The 25,954-nt window shown below is 45.1% G+C and overlaps 1 protein-coding gene across 1 annotated transcript; it reads left to right on the top strand.

The window, feature by feature from the left end:
• Positions 1–1,358: 1,358 nt before the first annotated feature.
• On the top strand, positions 1,359–13,232 carry LOC128331311 (keratin, type I cytoskeletal 19-like). Its single transcript, XM_053264661.1, has 7 exons — positions 1,359–1,934; positions 4,030–4,112; positions 6,117–6,273; positions 6,364–6,522; positions 7,648–7,773; positions 9,907–10,136; positions 13,145–13,232. The coding sequence occupies exons 1-7, from the start codon at positions 1,359–1,361 to the stop codon at positions 13,230–13,232; spliced, it is 1,419 nt and encodes a 472-aa protein (XP_053120636.1).
• Positions 13,233–25,954: the final 12,722 nt, after the last annotated feature.

A 25,954-nucleotide genomic window follows, 5' to 3' on the forward strand; every position in this document is an offset into this window, starting at 1 on the left:
GGGATTGCTTGGAAAGAGAGAGAAGGGGATCCTGAAAGGGCTTTTAAAAATGCACACACACTTTTTCCTCCTTTGGGTTTGTGGGAACCTTCCGAGCGGGAGCCCACTAACATCTCTCCCAGCTGAACTGCCTCCATAGGCTCCGAACGGGAGAAAGGGAGTGCGGAAAAGCTAACCAAGGGGGGAGAGACACAAAAAAGCTATCCAAAGCAAAACTGAACATAACTGAGCAGTTTTAACAAACAGACCAAATTAGAACACAAAGCAATGGTTTTTAGAACAAAATGAAGCGACTCTCTTCCTACCCTGGCACATGAGAAGAAATAAAGCAGGTAAGGGGGGTGGGGGTGGGGACAAACTAGCTTGATTTTTAAAAAGTTGAATAGGAGCTCTTCAAAACCACTGTCTTTCGAGCCAGACAGGACAGGAACTGGGTTTCTGGTGCCACCTACTGCCTAACAGGAAGCTAACCTGCATAACATTTTTTAACCCTATCCTGTCTCGAGCCATGTGATGACTGATCAACTATACTAAGCTGATGTCCACCATAAGGAAAAGTGCCCAGCCCAGGTAGGAGTGCTGTGCACACTTCCGATTGGCAGTCGTATGAATTCCAGACATTAAGGTAGGAGGCAGGGAGTGTGATTGTGTGTGAGGCAGCCGCTGGATAGGATGGCTTTTCCTCCTACCTCCGTAACACGCTGGGGATGGAATCTGGGTAGGGTGCACTCATCCTACGAAGCGGCTGCTTCACACATGATCCTTCTCCCTGCCTCCTACCTTTATGTTTGCAAGCACATGGCTGCTTAGCAGGAGTGAACAAGCCCCGTGTGAACAAGCCTCGTATGTATTCAGTGGGTAGGTATCGCAATCCTGTTGGTATCATTATACCACCTAACCTCTCAGGACTTGTCCACAAAAGAATGATGATTCCCCCGCCCCCCAAGAGCTGCAGGCTCCCCTCCCAAGTGAGAAACAAAATCTTGATGATTCTGTGTGACTATAATATTACTGTTGATTACTGGTACGGTGACATTTTTTTTTAAAAAGAGCAGCTGTTGTGTGAAGAAACTTCCTTTGTTTATTGGGGTATCTGCAGGCAAATTGCCTTGGGGTTTTTTTGTTTTTGTTTTTTTGCGGGGGAGGGGGGTCATGAAAGATAAGATGGAGCTAGACTTGCAAGATGAAATGAATTATCCCCGCCATGGTGACACCCTTTGGAAAAGATATAAATTAAGATCTGCCAGCCCAGCAGCTGTGCATTCTGACTGAGTGTCAAGTTCTGCATTTTGGTTCCTTTTGGTTCCTTTTCTGCATTTTGGTTCCTGCTTTGGGTTGGATCTCTAATCGCTGTTGCCATGAATAGCAGGAGTAACTATATCCCAGTAACTTCAGGGAGGACAAGTGTCAGCATTGGTTCCCATGGGAGGTCCAGGGTTTCCTCTGCCTCTTCCAGCTATTACACCTCTTGTGGGTTAGACAGCATGAGAGGCAATTTTTCCTGCCGAAGTGGCTATGGAACTAGCCGAAGCAACTTTTCAAGCAACAGTTGCAGTGGTGCATTTATCAGCAGTGGCTACAGAAGGAGAATAAGTACAGGAAACTGTCCCAGTGGCAATTATGGTGGTTACCCTCATTTGGAGTATGGCGATGGCCTAGTTGAAGTTGGCAGTGGTGCCATTGGGAGCACACTTGGTGGGATGGGCGGTGATCCTGGTGTTTGTGGTGTCATCTGCTCTTCTGCCAATGGAAAGATGATGATGCAGAACCTCAATGACCGCCTGGCCAGTTACCTAGATAAAGTGAGGTGCTTGGAAGCTGAAAACGCAGAGCTTGAGACCAGAATCAGTGATTTCTATGCCAAGCAAGGGCCCACCAGTCAACTGAAGGACTACAGCCATTATTACCAGCAGATTGAGGAGCTTAAAAACCAGGTAAGGACATCATCTGTCAACCACACTCCAAGCATTCCTAACATGCGCACTTTAGTTCATGCATTCGGTGTAAGCAGGCCATTATATATGCAGAAACCCATAAAGGAAACTGGTTTTTTTCATCCATTTTCAAATCCTGGATTTCATGTTTCTCTCTTGAAATGACTAAAGTTGTGCTGCCGAGTTGGTGTCAACTCCTGGCGCCCACAGAGCCCTGTGGTTTTCTTTGGTAGAATACAGGAGGGGATTACCATTGCCTCCTCCCGCGCAGTGTGAGATGATGCCTTTCAGCATCTTCCTATATCGCTGCTGCCCTATGTAGGCATTTCCCCTAGTTTGGGAAATCTACCAGCGGGGATTCGAACCAGCAAGCTCTTGCTCCCTAGACAAGTTACTTCCCCGTTGTGCTATTAGGTGACTAGTTATCTTTTATAGAGCACTTTTCAGGGGCAAAGTCCTTGTTAGATGTTCTCCCAGCCGCATGGGAGCTGCTTATTTGTGAGCAGCTCTGCATTGAGAACATTTAAATGACCAACAATATGGTTGGGATGCAATCACATGCATCTTCCCCACAGAATCTGCACTGCTCTGGGAAGGTGGTTGCTTATTCTATGGGAAAGACCCAGGCAGTTGGCTGCACCCATGTGCTTTTCTTATTTAAACATCCCCCCACCCACTTGGGAGATGCGTGCTGATAAGCAGATCCCATACGGCTGGGAGAACACCTAAAGGGAACCCTATCTCATTGTCTTTATTGAGTTCCCCATCTCAAACTCTGTGTGCAGTATCAGTCCCATGGTGCACAATGGTCAATCAGTGCCATTGGTTTTAAGGGGTAATTGAATGCGGGAGAAAAGTTAAAGGGAGACTTTGTGGAAGATGTGGCTATTGGGCAAGCATCTGTGTGGTAGGTTTGCTGCATTTGTCTTTTCCTAGCAGGTCTCCTGTGCCTTTCATAAGACATTAATTCAGCACATGAAGCTTCCCTCACCACTGAATCCATTCAAGGGAAGGTGACACCTACGGAATTTTCTCTTCCTCCAGCAGCTTTTAAAGGCACAGAAGCTCTGCTGAAGTGTGGGTTGGGTGGGGGGATCCTATGGCAAGAGGTGAACCAGCATTAATACTGTCTAAAGAAGTGCCAGATACAAGAGAAGCAGCTGGAGGGAAATGAGGAAAAACAGTTATGGCTGTGTTCCATTAAAGTTCACTGTTGAATATAAGAAGTGAAGCAAAATTCACAGGGAAGCAGTTTGTAGACTGATTGGTAGACTTAGGACACTCCCTTCTTCTTCATTCTCTCTGTGCCCTCTTCTTCCTTCAACCATGAGGTAGCTTGTAAAGGGTGCAGGCTTTCTGACTAAGTCTGTTACTTCTTAGAATAAACCTTTCCTCGTTTTAGGCTTTAATCAATTGTCTCAAAATCTCCTCCCTGAGCTCTGTTCTCATCAAACTGGGTTTCTTTTCTAAATAAGGGGTTTGATTCATATTCTCCCCTACAAATGTAAGGGGCAGATTTACTTTCTGTGCCTGGGTTGCGGTGGGATTGTTAAGTCAGGCTACTGATTTTGTGCCAGCATCCAATTATGTCTGTTTTGACCATGTTTTGACTTGTGATCCATTAAAGCCCTCAAAAGTCTTTTTGGGTCATCCTATGGCCTTTAGAATGTCTATTCATGGTTTTATGTGCGTGGCATTCCCCCATCTTTGGCCTGGTCTACACATGCAGCAGAATCAGACCAGAATGTGGTGGGTCAGAATTTGAGATGGTAGAATTGACTGTACCACTTCAGCCTGCAGATGATGGACAGCACTTTTGGATATTCCCCTGCATAAAAATCCCTGCAAGTAGAAAACCAGTAAAAGAAGGAGCAGGTGGTTAAGTGAGAACCCTTTCCCTTGAGGTGCTAGTTTCTGACTTGCAGGCAGTTTTTTTTAGAACATGGAAACACATTTAACATGAGCATGCCTCATCTGCACTCTGTTGTGGTACAGACTGCTCTACCACTTTGTTCTGCTGAACATGTAAACCGGGGCTCCATAAAGTAAAAAGAGATCTAACACTTCTTTTTCTCTCTCACCACTCCTTCCCAAGATTATTTGTACAACTGTGGAGAATAACAAGATCCTTCTCAAGATTGATAACGTCCAGTTGAACATGGAAGATGTGAGACAGAAGTGAGTATCTAATCTATCACCTCACCAGTTCTACCTCTGAGCTAGACCCAAATCATTCAGACATTTCTGAATTAATATCTGTGGAAAACTTGAATTTGGATGGGGAAGCAGGCTAGGTGTGTGCAAAAGGGAAGGGACATTGGTCCTCTCCAGGACTTCAATAGACATAAAGGTTGACATTCTACTATACCACACAGTAATCCGTCTGCCTTGTAATAGAATGTGCATCAGTGGTACAAGAGTGCCCTTGCGCAAACACGAGAAATTGCACAAATGCAGTTGCACAATCAACAGTAATTATTTTGATTGGCCACTGGTCTCACAAGAGCATTTTTGCGTAAGTTTTTGCACATTCTGCTACAAGGCTGATGAAACATTGTGTTGTATGGCAGCCAATGTCAGTGTAGACTGAATGCAGATGGGGGAAAATTGGATCACATCCACTCGTCTCCATTGGTTTTTCTTTCCCACTGAGCATGTGTTCTCAGTGCAACTTCTGAAAGAGCCTACATGTTTACCAACTGTATGCACAACCAGACATACTGCAAAAAAAGCAGGGTCCTTGCTCACATGTACAGAACTTATGCATGTACAGTCTGTTTATACTTAAGGCTCTTTCAGAGGTCATGCTGAATGTTCATAGAAAGGGAGGGACAGTGAGCATGATCTCATCCTTCACGTATGTTCAGTCAATGTTGAATGCAAGGTCTGCACAGTCCTACTGTGTGAATGCTATATGAGACACTGACTTGGCGTGGACCTAGCAAGAGATGCGTGACTGCCATGGAAAGCAGCAGCCCTGTACCTCTTTCTCCCTCTTTCTCCTGTGATGTCTAGTATATTAAAACGCTGACAATGGCATAATCACATTTTGAGATTCCCCAGCCCCACAAGAAGTAGATTGGAGGATGGGAGCTTGAAGTGTGATGGTATCATATGCATTTTTATTTTTGAAACATTGTGGTGAAAACTGAGAGAAAGAAACAACAGGGCTGCTGGTTTGGGCAGTAGTTTGTGTCTCTTGATCTCTAGATCTGCTCTATCTGATGCTAAAGAGACAGAGCTTTACTTGAGGCTCCACGAGTTCTTTCCTAGTCCAAATCACACTAAAATCAGCCTTTAGTCATTTCCGCCCATGGCAAACACCTACCAATTTTAGTTTGGTATAATCATCAGTAATGCAGGGCTGGGCTTACCATGCAATGATGTGAAGCTACTGTTATTTTGGCTGCTGATTCTAGAGAGGGCACAATTTTCCTGACTCTGTTCTCTATCATTGTGTGTCATTAGTTGAGAAAGGTGGTTGACATCCTGACTAATGAAGTGCTGTTGCAATGGGAGAAACATTGGTGCTTCTGAAAAGTTCAATTAATTCAGCTCCACTACTGGCTCAGCCATGGGCACAAATATTGGTGACCCCCCCCCCCAAAAAAAACACTCTGTGCCATCTGAAAATATGTCCCTGGGGCTTGTGCAGCCCTCAGAGACATATTTTCAGGTGATACAGAGTGCTCTGGGGAAGGGAAGGTTGTTAGATTCCCCTCTTCACCGCCACACACACTAGCAGTGGTGCAGCATTACTCTGGAACTCTTCAGATGTGCTCATGCCATACCAGTGTTTCTCCCATTGCCCTGGTGCTTCATTAGTCAGGATGTAAGCCATTGGCTGCATTCGCACGTAAAAGAGAACCAGAGTTGCAGGGGCCAGAGGTTTCCCTATCATTACATCCGAATGCAGGCAACTCCAGTCCCGTTCCTTCCGTACTAGCAAGGTTCCTTCTATGACCCGAGGTTTCTCTGGGGAGACTCCAATTCAAACTCTCGGTTTGGACCCATGGTTCTGCATTATGTGTGAATGTGGCCAGTGTGTGGGTGTGTGTCTCAATATTTGCTTCCGTTTCAAAGTTGTTTAAGGCCAGTACTGAAGAGATAAGCATATTTACTATTTCAGGTGACCCTAATAGATGTGCAGTATTCAGAATGCTTTCCTCTTGTTTAATTTAGGCTTGAAAGTGAACGTAGCTTCTGTCAGAACGTGGAAGCTGACCTTAGTGGGTTACATCCCATTTTGGATCAATTGACCAGATGTAAGACTGACCTGGAGGCAGAGCTTGAATCTTTACAAGAGGAACTGTGTGGCCTCAAGAAGGTCCACGAAGAGGTACACTATCAGCTAACAAAAATATGCTTTCCTCCTTCCTAAAAAGATAATCTGTGCATTTTAACAAAGGGAGCTCTCCTCTCCTTGCAGGAATTAAGACGTCTGAATAAACAAAACAGTGACATCAGTGTAAAAATCAGTACCTGTCCTGGGCCAGATCTCAAGAAAATCCTGGAGGAGATGAGATGCAAGTATGAAGCAATGATTGACTCAAACCGCAAAGAGGTTGCAAAGTGGTACAAAGACAAGGTAGAGAATATAGTCCCTGTAGTGGAAAAGATGGACATTTGATGGGGAATAGGTGGAGCTTGTAGGGGGCCCAGGATGGCAATGGTTCTGCACAGCTTCTCCATGTCCAGTGGACATGGAACAAAAATTGTAAAATAAGCAAATATATGCAAATGTGCATACAGGCAAACCTCGTTACCCATGGTACCTCTATTCTCAGTTCCATGTATCCATGGTTGGAAACCATACACCCGACTTCAATATTCATGTATATGAAAGGGTTAAAACCTGCATATCCACAGTTCACAGGTGGTCGGAAATGACCACCGAGGTAATTTCTGGCTGCCATTTAAGAGCCATTTTGTGACTCTTCTGGTTAAAAAAAAGAATCCCCCCACCGTGATTTTTTGCAGAAAATTTGACAAATTGGCAGTTGGTGGGGTGGGGTGGGGGGTGGGCATTGCTGGACATGGAGACCCACAGAGCATGGTACACCACTTTATTTTAATTATTTCTGCTGTTTTTTGCCTTTCCCCCAGTTGCTTGGACTTCGTTATACACAAGTATGGGACATTGATCGACATTGTGTGTCTATATGGGTTGGTGCTGGGCACCATGTATTCCTGATACCCTACTAACAAGACAGCAACACTTGGCCTCCAGGAACCTAACCCCCCAATTCCTATTCATTCAATGACTCATTATCCATGGATTCGTTATGTGCAGAAATTGGTGGGAACAGCATTTCTCAAGGAATAAGTACTGTATGGGGTTGGGGTTATGGCGATATGTAAGATGTATTTTATAGAATTGTGTTGCTGTGTATGTTATTGCTTGTAAGCCGCCCTGAGTATTATGGGAGTAGGGCGACATATAAATCTAACTAAATAAAATAAATAATAAATAACACAGCCCACCTGTAATTTGTTCAAGCTGCAGAATCTGGAGGGTTGTGTGCGTGTGTGTGTGTGTTTGTTTTAATAGCAGAGCACACATAATTCTGGCTATGAACAACAAAAACAGACTCATTGGTTCTCTTCCATCCAAACCAGTATTAACCACAATTTCACCCTCCCTGTTCTCCAAAACAATGAATAATAAGTAAAACTGCTGAAATTGCTGATGCTTAACCAATGTGTGTTTCAGCTTGAGGAGGTGAACCAGGAAGTTCTCACCAGCAGCAAGGAAGTGGAAGATGGTAACCACAAAATCATTGAACTGAGACGCCAGCTGCAGGCCTTAGAGATTGACCTTCAAGCTCAATGCAGTCTGGTAAGGGACAGTGGGTATGGCAGACCCTTCACTGCTCTAGCCCACATTTTCTTTAGAAAGTTCACTGCAACTTATAGAAGGCCACACTGGTCTACCATCCTATCAGTTAGGTCCACATCCCTTTAGTTTTAATAGGTCTACACAGCTAGGTGCTCCCTGGCCATTTACAGAGCGTAGATGCCCTGATGCACAGGGTAGCAGAGGACACTCAGCTAAGAGCATCAAGAGAATGACAAGAGACAGGGCTGGGACAGGCAGTGGCTCAGATTGCACTAGGCCACCAGCTCAGTCCCTAGAACAGGCCTGCACACAGCATAAGGCCCAGGGGCCGGATTTGGCCTGTGGGACCTTCTTTGCTGGCCCCCACATAGGAATATCCTGCAGCAACAGCAGGAGCCACTAAGAGTTCTGGTTTGTCCCGAGATGAGATGCAAGTGGCAGCGATGGACCAATGAGAGAGTGGGCCAGTGAGCAGCCACAGCAATGGATGGAGTGGGTTGGAACAGCAGCAACAGCAAGCAGTAGCAGGCAGAGTATACCCCAGAAAGCAGAGGGTCACTCTTTTTGTCAGTTTCCTCATCTCTGAAGGGGGAAATTTCCTGTCCTCTCCAGAGATTGCCTTAAAATGCCATCCGGTGCCTGTTTACTTGGAAATATGTCCCACCGTGTGCCCAGTAAAGCTTGCTCCCAAGTAAGCATGCCTAGGATTGTAGTCTGAAAGCAACAGCAATTTAAAGAGAGGAGAGGTCTTGGCATTTTGGCCAGGCTGGCATCCACCCCACTGACCAAGCAGGGGCAGCATGGCCTATTTTCTGGCTACTTTCCTTGTTTAAAATTGTGGTTCACTTGACGGGGGAAAGGATCCAGAAACAGCTAATAATTGCTCTCTTTAATATTGTTAATTGTCATATAATAATGCACAGAAAATTGACCTCAGCCCCTGAACAGCAAGTCATGGTTGGTTTCAGCCCAATGGGGCATTTGAGTTGTGTGCCCCTGCCCTAGAAGGTTGACCAGCCATGCCTCATATCTTCCCATGCATTCCCTTTCAAGAAATCACCCCTATATTTTGGGCTCCTCGGGCCTTCTTTGGTGTTATTATTAGCAAACGGCATATTGATATACCACTTTTCAACAAAGATGTTCTCAGAGCAGTTTTCACAATGAACGGAATGAGAAAATGGTTTCCTGTCCCAAAAGGGCTCGCTGTGCTGGGATGAATGGGGACAGTTGCTCTTCCACTGCTAGGTATAAGGGAGCCACTTAAAAGTCAGTTGAAAGACTTGTAGAGGGAAGGCATGGAGACCTACTGTAATCCTTGCTGTGGAAAGTCCTTGCTTCCTCACCAAGTACATTTGGAAGAACCCAGAAGCAAAACTATACGCAGAACAAAACATCCAGCAGTCTGCAATCCTTTCCTCCATTCATCCTTATCCCTTTCATCCCACTGGTGAAGAATTATAGCATTATATGATATGGGGTGGGTCTTGGGAACTGGGTAGGCATGTTAGTGCAATTTTGGTGCAAATGTGTAGATCTTCACACTTGATCCTTGGAGACCCCATGCATGTATTCCGGTCTGGTGCAGGTGAGGATTAGGCTATGTAAACAACATTCATTACTTTGTAACATGTTATTAAAAAGCAATTTGGCATTCAAAAAGCACTTAATTCATCTGGGATGAAAGGGAGGTCTGCTGGTCTGGTGGTAGCAAGCATGACTTGTCCTTTTATCTAAGCAGGGTCTGCCCTGGTTGCATATGAATGGGAGTCTTGATGTGTGAGCGCTGTAAGATATGCCCCTCAGGGGATGGAGCCACTCTTGGAAGAGCAGAAGGTTCCAAGTTCCCTCCCTGGCATCTCCAAGATAGGGCTGAGAGAGACTCCAGCCTGCAACCTTGGAGAAGCTGCTGCCAGTCTGTGTAGACAATACTGAGTTAGGTGGACTAATGGTCTGACTCAGTATACGGCAGTTTTCTATGTTCCTAACTCTCCCACAATTAAGATTTTGCCTTCTTCTTCTTCTTCTTCTTCTTCTTCTTCTTCTTCTTCTTCTTCTTCTTCTTCTTCTTCTTCTTCTTCTTCTTCTTCTTCTTCTTCCTCTTCCTCTTTCTCCTCCTCCTCCTCCTTCCAGAGGGACACACTGCAAGCGTCTTTGGTTGAAGCAGGATGTCGCTACAATGCCCAGTTGGCTGACATACAGGATTGCATCTCCTGCATGGAGCAGCAGCTGGCAGAACTGCACTTGGAAATGGAGGGTCAGAACCGAGAACACAAAGAGCTCCTGGATATCAAAAACTGGCTAGAGCGAGAGATCCAGACGTACCGCAATCTGCTAGAAGAGGGGCAGCAGCAAGACCATGTGTGCGTAGAAAGTGCTTGGTAGAAGTTGTCACTTTGTGTGGCCCCTCCTGGGGAATGTCTTTCCTTCCTTGGAGTCCTGGCACAAGGCCATGATTTCATTCATTCATTCATTCAATATATTTATATACTGCCCCAAATGAAAGTCTCTGGGAGGGATCTAAGGGAGGGATTCATAGGACATCTGCAGTTAGCCACCACCTCCCCATATCATGTAGCTATATTGTCCTGGAATCCCCGGACTCCAAGTCTCAGGTTACATGTTTGGCTTATTCTGGGAATTGGCACCCCCAAGATGAAGTCCCCAACCTCCCCAGATGGAACAATTAGCACTTGAAGCATGATTTGGGGACATCATGTAATGAGTTATTTTGTCACTGCCACACAACTTTGATGGCTACTGGTGTGAATGGGGAAACTCATTGTTTAGGGAGGAGGAATCCCCCAATTGAGCTTCACACCCTCTCACACTGAATTACAGGCACGGGGCATTGCCTCAGAGTTGGGGAGGAGGGAAATATATTCATTCCATGTCATAAATCTGTCAGGCTAGCCAAACGGAGAGTAAAACAGGGAGAAGTATAACAGCAAAGTCTTACAGAAAGGAATTCTCCAAACCAGGGCCAGTCTAAGTCAATCCAATCAATTCAACAGAGTCCAAAGTGAAATCCACGGGCAAGGTCAACACAGTCCAGGGTCCAAACACAGTCAAGGCAATACACGAACACAGCCAATTAGCTCACAGGAAATTGACGTTGCGATCAGCAGGGTAGCTGTGGTACAGTCGTCTTAAAATGGATGACCCCCCACCCCACCCCGGTGCTGTTAATCAAGAATTCCTGAGTTAGCAGCTTTGCCTTTTGTTCTATGCATGTGGCTCCTTAACTTTTGCTGTCTCTTGGACTGACGCCTCTCCACAGCTGAGACCGGTCATGCCTCCTCCACAAGAGCTGCCTCACCTGGCTCTAACTCATCTTTGACTCCCTGTGTGTTGGACCCACTCTCCTATGCAACTTCTGGTCCTTACCCTCCCTCCTCTGCTGTCAGCTCCGTCCCCTCCTCCAACTCCTCGGAGTCTTCTAGCATGCCGATGACACTCCACTCCTGCACCTATCAGTGGGAATAAAGATCTGTGCTCCTCCCTGGGAGCTCACCAGACCAACAACCCCAGTCCCTGCTGATCATCTCTTCTCTTCCTTAAATAAAGCTCTAAATTTAGGACATTCTTCCCCACTACCTGCTTGCTCCTTCTCCCTTGGCCAGGCAAGTGGATGGGCCACCCAATCTCTGGCCTCCCAAGGGGCCTTTTCCTCCAACTCCACCCCTCTTGCTAGCATTTCCACACAGGCTGCAGCTGTGGGGCCGACGTCATCATGATTCCGTCTCCACCACTCTGCTGCCTCTTGGGCTGCACCAGCCCATCCCCCAGCAGCCATTGCCTGCCTCTCCAAGCCCTTCCTATCTTCCAGGAGGGAATTGCTGGGTTGCCCCAGCAACCAGAGCCTCCTGCCTCTCTCGGCACATCACTGACTGGGTAAACAACCCTGTTTCATGGAGGAGGGTGGGGAAGCCCCACACTCATTATATGTGATAGTACTGAATCATACATTGGGGAAATTCTCACGATCACCCTGGCATGCAGGCGGGCAGGGGTGGGGAAGGCAGGGTAAACCTCACCTTCCCCACATATGAGCAATTTTGTGGTGAGAACGTGTTCTGCATTCCCACATGGGCAGCCCTGCTCCATGCAGCTCCATGAAGCACAGAGCAGGGTGGAGGGATCCAGGGCTGGAGCTTGTTGTTCCAGCCTCTGGGCATCCCACAATGCAATGCATGACACACACGTTGCATCGAGGGATTCCCCCATCTGACGGATGCTCTATGCGCCTATTTCTGTGTCTCCTTGGGCTGAACTCAGCCTAAGGAGACACATGATACCCAGCAGCTGGGTTGAGGGTGTGAGTCCACCCTTAGCCTCGGCTAACAGCTAGTTTTCGTAAGAGGGTCAAGTGGGCAGGGAGCGGAGGGATCTGTGAGGATCCTGCCACATCTCACGATCAGCCTAACCTCAGCTTGGCTGCCCCAGGCTAGATGTGAGAACAGCCTCATTGACTGACACCTGATGTGATGGTTAAAGGCTTGGAAGTTTGCTGTGGGAAATCAGATCTCTATAGTGAGTGAACGGTGTGGCTTAAATCCATCACCAGACCCAATCATTTGTTCCCAGAGCTTGACGTTTTGACAGCCAAGTGAAGCTTTCTAGTAGGAGCTTGAGATTCTTGGACTCAAAATATCTGGTCTGGTTCTTGGACTCAAAATATCATGATCCATAACTGTCCCCCCCTGTCAACCAAATCTAGCCTTTCCATGGCATTCACATGGAAAGCAAACTTCCACCCATAGTTCCTTATAGCTGGTGCTGGAATGTCACACATTTGAACCTTAAGGTAAGACTGACTGATGAACACAAATGATGAACAGTGCTCTGTCTCACTCCTGACAGCATCTTTGGGAATGAAGCTAAAAGAAACATGGTGGGAAATGTGACCAGCAAAGATCAGCCAAAGACTCGTAGAGGCAGGCTGGGGGGACAGTTTCTGGTGACCATCTGTAAGCACTTACCAAGTAGGTCCAAAAGGAACTGAGATCATGAGGAATGTGAACTCTCATTGGGCATGACAGCTGATTCCACCCAAGTCCGTTCCCATGATTCTTCACAGGACATTCACCTAAGATTCTCTGCCTGATTTACAGATCTTGGAGACAAGAGTCAGGAGAATGTCAGGTGGAGAATCTTGGAAACCAGATTTGGGCAGGTTCAGATGTCCCACCCAATGGGAGTGTACCCTCCTTGCAATCTCCAGTTTCTCTCATACCTACCTGGTAAGTACTTACAAGTGGTTGTCAGAACCTGCCCAGAGAGAGAGAGAGAGAGAGAGAGATCGAGGTCACATCTACATAAAGACTTTTTATTATCTCATTAAACTGAATTGTCTCCTCTTTGTTCACAGAGGAGCAGGAGCTAGCCACCCAACTTCAGCTGGAACAAGAGGAGGAATTACTTGTCATTTGACCCAAGGACAAGGACATCACCATTAACTGTAGCTGCCTAGGAATGTGCCAGGTGATATATTTTTCATGTTATGAAAGAGCAAGCTGCATTGTCACTCCCTCCCATTTTCATTGCATTGTATTTGGATACATATTTTCTAAGGTGGGTGTTGTTTTGAGAGAGAGTTTTACACACACACACACACATGCTCAAGTCAGCTTGAAAACTGTGTGTATAGCCTAGTCCTTGATTTCATGTGAAATCTGGGATTTGTGGTTATTTCTGAGTGAGACTGAGACGAAAGAGGGGGTGATTTCTGCAAACATTGTCAGACCGAAAGGAACATTCCACACATCCAATGACTTGTTGAGGATTGCTGTGAAAGGGAATTGAGTGTTCACTCATTCAGAGAGTATTGTCCCAAGTAGACTTTATTGGCCCTTTGCTAACAATTTGCCAATAATTTGATTTCCTTTGCCTTAAGTGATGTCAGAGTCAAATATGCTGGGCTATGTGATGCTGGAGCATCATTATTAAATTCACTACATGACTCCTGATTATTTAAATAAGTCTAGACTGCTGGCATACAGTTTCACTTAACTAGAGTTAAGGGAGGAAGTTCCTCCCTTGATCTGGCTCCTATTGGCTATGCAGGCTGTCATTCAGGAAAAAAAGAAGCCCACACAGCCAGCTCCCCTGCCTCTGTACAGTCTCGCTGACTGCAGAGAGACTGCTCAGTGTTATGTTCGGAAAGTGCAGTGGGAGGGCGGACCACAGGTCTACTGGACCTAAGGTTTTGCATTATACATGACCCAAGCCATAGTCAGTGAACAGCTTTAGAAAAAGGTGAATATTCATATTTTTAGATTTTTTTCAGGAAGGATTTCTGTCCACGTAAAGCACTTATATTTGACTTGAGAATCAAAATGGGTGAACATTTGGCACATCCCTCATTTTAAAAGACTGGTTGGTTTGGCATTAGTGACATCTCAGTGGCTGACATATTGTGCAACATTACACATGTGGTGGGACATAATGTCTGCACAGTTGTGCAAGAGTGTAGTTGCACAAGTGCAAAAATTGTGCAAATGGAGTTACACAATAGTGAAGCCGTTATATATACGGTACTTACAGCCTCTAGTAAGATGAGTAGCTCTCAATGCACTACGGAGAAGGTACATGATTGCATACAATGTGATAGGGTTGTTATCTCTGGCAGGTGGATTTTACTGCTTTTTATAGAAACACAGCAACAATGCAATCATGTACATGTTTACTCAGAAGCAAATCTCACGTGTTCAACAAGACTTACTCGCTAGTAAGCGTGTTTAGGATTGCAGCTCAAATTGCCCAAGAGAGACAGTAAGGGATACATAGCTGAAATGTCATGGAATACCTTGTTTTTGTAGACAAAGATTATTTCAAGAATCAATCCTGCAATCAATTGTTTTGAATGGTTTTGTAAACAAGCCCTGCTGAGTTTGTAGAGTTTGAAAGCTTCCATTTTAGGCTACCCCAATCCGTTTTCTCTTTCTCTCTCCCTCCAGAGTACTACAGAAAAGGATGCAACTGATCAACACACTCCTCCATTTTCCTGGTTGATGAGCTTACTGAAGCACACTCTGGGAAAGCTGAGCACACAACCTGTATGATTTGTTGTTTAGCCCTAATCCTAAAATCCTAAACCTATCCTGTGTGTCCCAAGGTTAGCTCTTTGGTGCCTGCTTGTAAGGTTACTTAGCTGGATCTCTGCCTGTATCTCCTGCTTCTGAGCTAAGTCAGACAGCTTGTTCATGTTAATCTTCCCTGCAATTGGTTAATCAAGCCTCTTGCTTCTAATAAAGGCTTTGCTCGCTGCAACTGAGCCTGAAAGGCAACTTAGTCAGTTCTGAGAATGTGATGGTGATGGCCATATGAGAAACCAGATTTAACAGGGCTTGTAAAATGACAGGCTACCTTCACCCTACACTTTGGGTGATGTTTCTCCTGCAAGACAACTCCATAAAACCATCTCAGATGAGACTAGCTCCAACATGCTAATAGTATGAGCAACACACTCAGGCAATACTTCTAATACCATTACTGCTAATACCACACAAGCAGACTTTGGGATGTGAGACAGATACACATGAACCAGGCCTTGTTCCCTCAGTGTCTGCCATCAGGCAACCAATGTCTGCCATCGCCCATCAAATACCAGATCAAAGGGAAACCAGCAGTATCTCATTATACCTTGAACTTCCAGACAGCTTGTGGTGCCTCAAGCGGCCCTAGCTTCAAGCATAGCTTCCAAGTCCCCTTGTCCATCTACCAGGCAGGTGATGACCTTGGGGTCCCTGACACACTGGGGTACTCCAGCTCAGCCTATGGACCAAGTCTGTACAGCTACACAGCAGAATTTTAGTTCAGGTGCTCATGCTCGGAATAATTAAGGCTCCAGGCCGAATCCTGGCATCTCCTTTGAAAAAGAGCACAGGCAGGAGGACTTTTCAAGCTTTCCGCCGAAGACTGCTGCTGTCAGTAGGGTAGACACCACGCTGGGTCAAATGGTCAGTATGAAGCAGTGTCTTATACCTTCCACACATCTCTCTCATCGTGCTAGCTGAAAGGACATTGCAGGTTCCCAGGAAGCCCCCCACCCACCCCATACGGCCACATCTAAGGCTGCCAGCTTCCCCTGGGCAGGGCTATGGGGAGTGCAGAGTGAGCAGAGCCAAGGCAGAACCTGGTGGGTTATGGATGGAGCCTGGCAATGTACAGGCTGTTCATACTACAGTGCTGATGACCAACAGAGTTTTATTGGTTATACCTTGAGAGAATTATATGGGTAAGAGGATGCAGGCTGCTGCCTGCTTCACTATGCTTTACTTCCACAAATGGTTCTAAAAGGTTCATATGTGCACTTCATGCACCCTGTAGACCACAGTGCTCATCATTTGCTGGGCAGGAAGTCCCTACTTAGGGACGAAGGCCTGATTCTCTCACCACCCACCACCCACCCCATCCCAAAGAGCCACAGTGGCAACCCAAATATATCCATGTTACATTTCATTAAAGAACTGGGTTGGGACCCACCATTTAATGATAATATTTCAGGTTAATTAATTGGCCATTTTCCCATAGAAGCGACCTTCACATTTCATTTTCTAATGTGGTGGTCAGATTTTAAAGATGCAGCACAGTGTACTCTTGGAGCTTGCTTGGCTCTTGGTGCTTGGACAGCAGCCCACCACATACACACACACACACACACACACACACACCACTTCTGCCCCCTTCCCAAGTTTTACGTGAAGCTATGGAATCTACAGTTTTGCCACCAAATGATGTGGAGAGGCTGCAAATCAGAAGCAAGGAAAGGAAGTAGCAAGACTTTCTTGGAGGAGGAGAAGACCATATTTTAACATTTTGACCCCACACAACTCAAATTCAGCTTCCAAAATTAGGCTAAGCAACACCTTAATCATAAATGTGAAGCTATGTTGACATATTTCAAAACTTTATACCCTAAAACTAACAAGATTCAGAATGCTGAATGCTGTAAAAATTCCAGCTAGGAGACCATACATTTGATTTTACAGTATACTACCACATTTGAATAAGGAATCTTCATTTTCTTGAGAATTCACCCTCCCTTCAACACATATTTTACTTTCAACTGAAACTTGAAAGGTTTAGCTTTAGCTTCAAAGGTTTACTTGGGGACACTAACTATATATTCTCTCTGTTTGGCCTATGGCTGCAATAACAGAACTACTACTACTCTCTCCGGAACTGGGCTTCTCAGGCTTGGAGGCTGAAGAACTGTACCAATTTGAGGTGATGAAAGATGATGCTCGAAACTGTCTTGAGAAACTAAAAATTAACAAATCGCCAGGGCCAGATGCCATCCACTCTCGATGCCATCCAAGAGTACTCAAGGAACTCAAATATGAAATTGCTTGTCTCCTAGCAAAATATGTAACTTGTCTCTATAGTCAAGCTCTATACCAGAGGACTGGAAAACAGCTAATGTAATTCCGATTTTAAAAAAGGGATCCAGGGGGGATCCAGGTCAGTTAGCTTAACTTCTGTGCCAGGTAAATTGATGGAAAGCATACTTAAGGACAAAATTATTAAACATATAGAAGAATGGACCTTGCTGAAGGAGAACCAGCATGGCTTCTGCAAGGGCAAGTCTTGCCTCACTAATCTTTTGCAGTCCTTTGAGAGTGCCAACAGGCATGTGGATAAAGGTGATCCGGTTGACATACTTGGACTTCCAAAAAGCTTTTGACAAAGTTCTTCACCAAAGGCTCTTGAATAAACTTAGCAGTCATAGAATAAGGGGACAGGTTCATGTGTGGATTGGTAACTGGATGAAGGACAGGAAACAGAGCGTAGAGATAAATGGACAGTTTTTACAATGGAGGGAAGTAAGAAGTGGGGTTCCCCCAAGGATCTATATTGGGACCAGTGCTCTTTAACTTGTTCATAAATGATCTAGAAGTTGGGGTAAGCAGTGAAGTGGCCAGATTTTCAGATGACACTACTATTTAGGGTTGTGAAATCCAAAACAGATTGTGAGGAGCTCCAAAAGAATCTCTCCAAACTGGGATAGTGGGCAACAAAATGGCAAATACGGTTCAATGTAAGCAAGTGTAAAGTGATGCATATCATGGCAATAAACCACAACTTTACATGTACACTGATGGGGTCTGAGCTATCAGTGACTGACCAGGAGAGCGATCTGGGTGTCGCAGTCAACAGTTCTTTGAAAGTGTCAACTTAGAGTGCGGCAGTGGTGAGAAAGGCAAATTCCATGCTAGGGATCATTAGGAAGGGGATTGAAAATAAGAAATCTAGTATTATAATGTACAAATCTATGGTGCGGCCAGATTTGGAGTATTGTGTACAATTCTGATCAGTGTATCTTAAGAAGGATATTGTAGAACTGGGGAAAGGTGCAGAAGAGGGCAACCAAAATAATCAGGGGCCTGGACCACCTTCCTTATGAGGCAAGGCTACAGCATTTGGGGCTCTTTAGTATGGAAAAGAGGCGACTACGGGGAGACAAGTTTGATGTATATAAAATTATGCATGTAGTATTGAGTGGACAGAAGAATTTTTTTCCCTCCCTCTCACAACAAAAGAACCAGGGGCCATCCCATGAAACTGATGGTTGGGAAATTTAGGACTGACAACAGGAAATACTTTTTCACACAGTGCATAATTAATCTATGGAATGCTTTGTCATGAGATGTGGTAACAGCCAACAGCCTGGATGGCTTTAAGAGGGGTTTAGATAAATTCATGGATGGCAGGTCTATCAACAGCTACTAGTTGGAGGGCTATAGGCCACCACCAGCCTCAAAGGCAGGATGCCTCTGAATACCAGTTGCAGGAGAGCAACAGCAGGAGAGAGGGAATTCCCTCATCTCTTGCTTGTGGGCTTCCAGAGGCATCTGGTGGGCCACTGTGTGAGCAGGATGCTGGACTAGATAGGCTTTGGGCCTGATCCAGCAGGGCTGTTCTTATGAGTGTGTAGCAGGCTTGAGGGTGAGGTTTGCAGGTTGAAATTTGAATCTGGTTAAGGGTAAACACACTTTTCAACCTCAGGACAAAAGTAGAATTTCCAAATAGTTGTTCCAAGTAGTTGTTCTTAGGGGGTTGGTTCTTGGTTTGGGTGTAAGACGTTCTGGGTCAAATTCCCAGACAAACCCAGGCTTCTGACGGAAGGAGAGGCTGCACTTGTAAGGAAAAATTGGGGGGCAGGTGGGGGAAGGCCCATAGCTCAGTATTAGATCACGTACTTTGCATGTCGAAAGTCCCAGGCTCAATCCCTGGCATCGCTAGAAACGTTGAGAAAGACCCCCTGTCTGAGACCCTGGAGAGTTGCTGCTAGTCAGTGCAGGCAGCACTGAGGTACAAAGACCAATGGCTTGACTCTGTGAGGCAGCTTCATACAGATATTCATATGACCTGTGAAATTTGTTTGCAGCTGTCTTTCATCCAAGCACTGGGAATATCCAGCACCAATTTTGTGTGCTTGAGAGAGTACTCTTTGGATACTCAATCAAAAATGAATCCCCTGCGAGAACAGAAAAAGAGGAGCTACAAAGCATGAATTAAAACAAGAGACACATTGGCGGCAAACGTCTCATGATGAAATATTTATTAAAGAAGTGTAGGACAACCCCATTATTAAAAAAGAAACTGCAGCCCTAACATTTCCCAGGCAATAACTGCACATTTCAAACAGTAACGAATACATGAATTATCAAAGTATATAATGTAGAATTAAAACTTAATGTGTTGTGTATGTGTGTCTAACACACAAACATATTAAAAGTCCACATTCATTATTTTCCCTATACCAATTTATTCCACATTGTTGTCTGCTTAACACATCAAAGACATGGGAAAATAATTATCAGAGGGTGCCTGCTAGGCATCATGCAAATCCTGGAGACTAATTATGATGGGCAACAAGATTAAAATGATGTTGAACAAGTTTTGCGCAATTATCATTGAATCCACCATGATGAAAGCAAAGCACTTCTCATTGGAACACACCCATCTTCAGGGATAGAAGTACTTCCCAGATACTCTGCTCTAGGAAAGAACAGAATGCCCAAAGGAAGGACTACCCACGCACCATCAATCCCTCAGCAATCCAACAAAGCAAAAGACTAGAGGCCATAGTTTATCACTAGAAGGCACATAGCACGAAAGCTGCCAGCAGACACCTGCAAGCCAGCCAAGCCATGTTTAAGAGAAAGGGAAAGACAAAAGGGAAAGACTCCCCCAGAGTTTCTAGTCAATTTGATCTTGGGGGAAATGACATCATGGCTAGTTAGAGCTGCCACAGGATCTGTCTCTAAGATGAGATCCTCACCTGTCATTTGGCCATGTGCCCACCTATAGGAGCAGAGTTTCAGGTTTTTTTTTTTTAAGTCCCTTTAAAGGCAGTTCAGAAACTACACAGGGGGCACAGAATGTGGCATCCAGCCTCCCAACAGAGGAAGAGCACATGATGTCTGCTTCTTGGTGTAGATTCCATAGATTCTGTACAAAATTCATACAAGAGTCAGGACTCAAGAAAACAACCTTTAAAGAGGCTTAGGCTTCATGAGGAGACAGTAGAAACTCACATACAGCCCAGAGGGTGGGCCCGAGGACAGAAAAGAGAAACAGGGCAGGGCCAGCCCACCCAAAACACTGGTGGTCGCAGTTGCTTCAGGTAGCAGATAGTTAGTGCCTTGTGTCAACTGGCTGCCTCAACCTACTTCTGACCAGTTCACCCCTTCCTTCCCAGCAGCACACCAGCCGGTACTGGCCCATTTCCTCCCACTCCCTGCTAGATTTTGGAAGAGGAAATGTGGACAATGTAGGTGGTGGCCTAGAGCAGTGGGATCTAAACTTTGGATCTTCAGAACGTAAGAACAGCCCTGCTGGATCAGGACCAAGGCCCATCTAGTCCAGCATCCTGTTTCACACCAGATGCCTCTGGAAGCCCACAGGCAGGAGTTGAGGGCATGCCCTCTCTCCTGCTGTTACTCCCTTGCAATTGGTACTCAAAGGCATCCTGCCTTTAAAGCTAGAGGTGGCCTGTAGCCCTCTGACTAGTAGCTGTTGATAGACTTATCCTCCATGAAGTTATCCAAACCCCTCTTAAAGCCATCCACGTTGTTGGCTGTCACCACATCTTGTGGCCAAGAATTCCACAAGTTGATTATGCCTTGTGTGAAAAAGAACCTCCGTTTGCTGGTCCTAAATTTCCCGGCAATCAATTTCATGGGATGACCCCTGGTTCTAGTGTTATGTGAGAGGGTGAAGAATTTCTCTCTATCCCCTTTCTCCACACCATGCATCAGGGGCATAGCAAGGTTGGAGTGGGCCCAGAGACAAGATTTTAAAATGGGCCCCCACTCATGAAGTAAAGCAATCTTAAATGAGGCTGAATAGTGGTAACAAAAAGCATAGTGTGTGTGTACACACACACACACACACACACACACACACACACACACACACCCCGCTATGTGCCACACTAGAACATCATCCTAAATTATTTTTTTTAAGGTTTAGTGAATTGTAGATGATGTAAGTCATTTAATGGTACTAGAGAAAGACATGCTGTTCTGGTAGCTCCAGGTCTGAACACTCACATCAATTTCGGAGGAAGAATACAACTGAAGGAAGCCCAGGCGGGAGCGCGTCTGGGGGAGTCAGTCATGTGACTTGCCTCTGGGGGCCCCCCCCAGGCAGTGGGCCCCCAGACAACTGTCTCCCCTTGCTCTATTATAGTTACGCCCCTGCCATGCATGATTTTATAGACCTCTATTATGTCTCCCCACAGTCGTCTTTTTTCTAAACTAAACAGCCCCAGGTGTTATAGCCTTGCCTCATAAGAAAGGTGCTCTAGGCCTCTGATAATCTTGGTTGCCCACATCTGCACCTTTTCCAGTTCTACAATGTCCTCTTTTAGATGTGGTGACCAGAATTGTACACAGTAGTCCAGGTGTGGCCGCACAGTCACAGTTTTATTTTCAATCCCCTTCCTAATGATCCCTAGCATGGAATTGGTCTTTTTCACAGCTGCCGCACATTGCGTCGACACTTTCAACGAGCTGTCCACCATGACCCCAAGGTCCTCCAGACGTTAGTGAACTACAACTCCCAGCATGCCCAGCCACAATTTATCACTCCTCTTCTGGGAGACACTCCAGGCCACCAATCCTCTCCATTTCCTCTTTCTTTTAAAATCCAGAAGGTAGCAGGAGAAACCGCAGCAACAGTGGTGTGGGTGTGCACACAGCTAAGAAAGGGGCACTGTGGTGGTTTGAATCTGCCCTGGAAATAAAGATGGAGGGGAAAAACAATAAGTAGAAATATGAAGAGAAGAAGAACGGACAAAGAGAGAGAAGGAAAGCACAAGTGTATTTGTGAGCACTTAGGGCTAAATGACACTTGATGTTAAAAACAGCAGTGTCTCATTTTACACAAAAAGCCACAGAGATGGGATGCAGATCAGGACTGGGGCCTGTCTGGAGGGGAGGTTAAAACTTTCCCTCCTGTGCCATTTCCTGCCACAAACCTGCTCCCTGAAACAGTAGATTGTTGCCAAAGTGGCTATTTGCTGCCAAGAATAGAGAAAGAGAAGGGTGGATGGGAGGAGAAAGAAGGGCACACAGGGAGGATAGACAGAGTAAAAGGTGATGGACTTAGAAAGGTGAAATATGGATAAAGAGAAACAGAGAAACAAAAGGAGCAAGAGATAAAGGAAAATATGGGGTGGCGGGGGGAGAGCACTGTATGCAAGGTGAGAAATTAAAAGTGGGTCCTCCTATGTTGCAGACTGGAGAGAAAAGTGGTCCTGGATCTGGAGAAGACGAATGTCTCAAGAGTGTGAGATTAAAATTTGGTGCAGCAGACATGGATTGTTGCAGGCAGTTTGTTCCAACAGAGATGTGACACAGTGCAATAAAAGTCATTATACTAACCGGTCCTCCCTCACAGCCACTCCTATAGACCAATTATAGTTCTCAGAGCCTCCCCTCCCTTGCCCAGAGGACCTTTCCATCCATAATTTCGTTTCAGTGATCGCTGAGCTTTGCTGAGCTTGTACTTGGGGAATGTCTTGAATGATCCGGAGGGGAAGGAGAGAAAGGCAGGTTGGAGGAACTGTCTGCAGAGCAGAGTCTCTGTTCCTGCCTTGACCACCAGACCTTTCCCCATGGGGTCACATTCAAGCCATCACATCATTTTGCTGCGCCAGCTGACCAACCCATGAAATATGGACTGAAGGAAGTTAGCGCTTGTGTGGGATCTTATGGGTGAAATCTATAAATTTCCAGCTCCATCCCTCCCTATTATCTTCGTTATCTCCCTCACTCTGGGAGGCCGCCAGAGAGAGGGATGAACACGGGCCTCCTCTCCCCTAGCTACGCCCCTGCTTTCCCCCAGGGTGTTTCCCTATTCCAAGTTGTGATCCTGCTGTGAAAATAACTGACAGAAAGGAAAAGATGCTTTTTATTATCAAACGTAGTTTGACCCCGAGATGGTCGTATTAATTAATCAGCACCTATTGCATATCAGGAGTTCTAGTTCTAGAAAAAAGAACTCAGAGCACTGAGACTATGTTCCACCTCACATGTTATAGGATGGGCAGGTCCTCATGTTTCCACAGCATGTCAAACATACCTTCTGAAACATTTGAACACACACATGCGGAAACTTGTAGGAAACATGCCAAACGTATCAGGAATCAGCTTTCAGCAGGTGTTGAGAACTTCTGCAGGGCCATGTCAAAGTCATGCGGCAGTGGGCTTGGCCATCAGGTCCCCTACTAGCTGACCATTGGCTGGGAGCTGGCATACAGGTGAAACTCGGAAAATTAGAATATCGTGCAAAAGTCCATTAATTTCAGTAATGCAAATTAAAAGGTGAAACTGATATATGAGACAGACGCATTACATGCAAAGCGAGATAAGTCAAGCCTTAATTTGTTATAATTGTGATGATCATGGCGTACAGCTCATGAAAACCCCAAATCCATAATCCCAGAAAATTAGAATATTACATGGAACCAAGAAGGCAAGGATTGTAGAATAGAACAATATCGGACCTCTGAAAAGTATACAGTGTACTGTGCTTGATTGGCCAGCAAACTCGCCTGACCTGACCCCATAGAGAATCTATGGGGCATTGCCAAGAGAAGGATGAGAGACATGAGACCAAACAATGCAGAAGAGCTGAAGGCCACTATGAAGCATCCTGGTCTTCCATAATACCTCATCAGTGCCACAGGCTGATAGCATCCATGCCACGCCGCATTGAGGCAGTAATTGCTGCAAAAGGGGCCCAAACCAAGTACTGAATACATATGCATGCTTATACTTTTCAGAGGTCCGATATTGTTCTGTTCTACAATCCTTGTCTTCTTGGTTCCATGTAATATTCTAATTTTCTGGGATTGTGGATTTGGGGTTTTCATGAGCTGTATGCCATGATCATCACAATTATAACAAATTAAGGCTTGACTTATCTCGCTTTGCATGTAATGCGTCTGTCTCATATATCAGTTTCACCTTTTAATTTGCATTACTGAAATTAATGGACTTTTGCACGATATTCTAATTTTCCGAGTTTCACCTGTATACAGACAACTCCCATGTACCAAATGGGACAACCCTGTGACCAAGGGTTGTGTGAACAGGCCCCTTAGTCTGTTTCACTTTCTCAAAATCTTGGAGACAGATCTATTGTAGAGCTATTAAGGCTTACACTGTTGATGTGCTTTTTATTAAGGCTTATCTTGTTGATGTGCTTAACTGCTGATGTGCTTGCCTGAGGGAGAGTATAGTGCACTGCATCAACTTTGACCTTCTCTTGTCTGGCACCATTAATTTGTCTACCCCTGGATCTGTGGTTGACTCCTCATAATGAGAAATAAGCATATCACTGCAACACATTTCCTTTTGCTGACAATGTTCTATTGTCATCTCTTCATGCCACAAAGTAATGCTACATTTAGAATAAAAGGGTTCAACACAAGCTTCCCTAAAGGGCTATGTAAGGAGCACTAGACCCAACTCAACAGCCAATTACTGCTAATAGCTATTTCCTGTCCACACAAGAAAGTATGCCTTCCTCTGCATTTGGGAGGGGAACAAATCATCCTGTTCCTTAAGATATACTTTTGAGCAAAAGCTAGCATCATTTTGGGTGTGCCCTTGGCATTCTGAACCTCCTTGTCATATCCCCATAGTCTCTGAGATTTACTGCCAGACTGTTTCAGGCAACTGTTTTCCACCTGATGGGACTGGGGGCTTCTTTTTCTTTTCACTGATTTTAGGACCATATCGATGACAGTTTAAGAATGCCATTAAATATGTAAAATGTGAAAAGTGCATATTTGCAACACAGTTATCAAAAATGTACACTCATCTGTAAGCTGACTGGCCGCAGCTCTCTATACCAAGGTATTTCCGTCTGTTTACTGTGGAAAATGCCCCTAGACAAAAATAGAAGGGAGGTGTCTTTAACCACATTTCTTTTTTGCAAACATTCCAGTGAAACCCAAAGGACTTGCAAAATCTGGCATCTTGAAATTTTAATTGTTGAAAGGCTTAAATCCATATATTGCAACCCAAACTAGGATACTGACATATAAAAAATGGAACCCCCCACCTTTTCCCTAAAAACTGGCAATAAACTCAAAATCAAACTGAAATTAAGATTTTGAGATTCACATTCCCTATATGGAAGTATGGAAAGTTGAGAGTATGAATTAGATATTTTTATCACCGGCATTTTGTGCCAGCTTTAGTGTTAATAAATAACTTCTCCTTCAGGATATTCCAGATGTTTTATATTACAAAATGCTCAAGTATAAAAGACAGCCTCCATCAGCAGAATAGACTGGGAATATCTTGAACATCTGGATAGATGGATAGATAGATAGATAGATAGATAGATAGATAGATAGATAGATAGATAGATAGTTGAAGACCTCAGCTTGCCTGAAGTAAGGCAATGACATAGTACCTCCCCCGCCATAGTACCTCCCCTGACATGGACACACGCATAAATACCTGTCTCAGTTTCCTCCTCCGCTTGGTCCAGCACACACCCTCCTACTTCTCTTGACTAGTAATGAAAAGGGGACTGAAATGGTAGAGGCAATTATGAATGATCAGCACTCCACTGTCCTTTCACCATTTCCTCATCTACTTTCCTCCCCCTTTTTATTACTAGCCTGGCATAAAGGAGATAGCAGGGTGAA

Source organism: Hemicordylus capensis, chromosome 6, assembly GCF_027244095.1.
Source record: "Hemicordylus capensis ecotype Gifberg chromosome 6, rHemCap1.1.pri, whole genome shotgun sequence".
Taxonomy (NCBI): Eukaryota; Metazoa; Chordata; class Lepidosauria; order Squamata; family Cordylidae; genus Hemicordylus; species Hemicordylus capensis.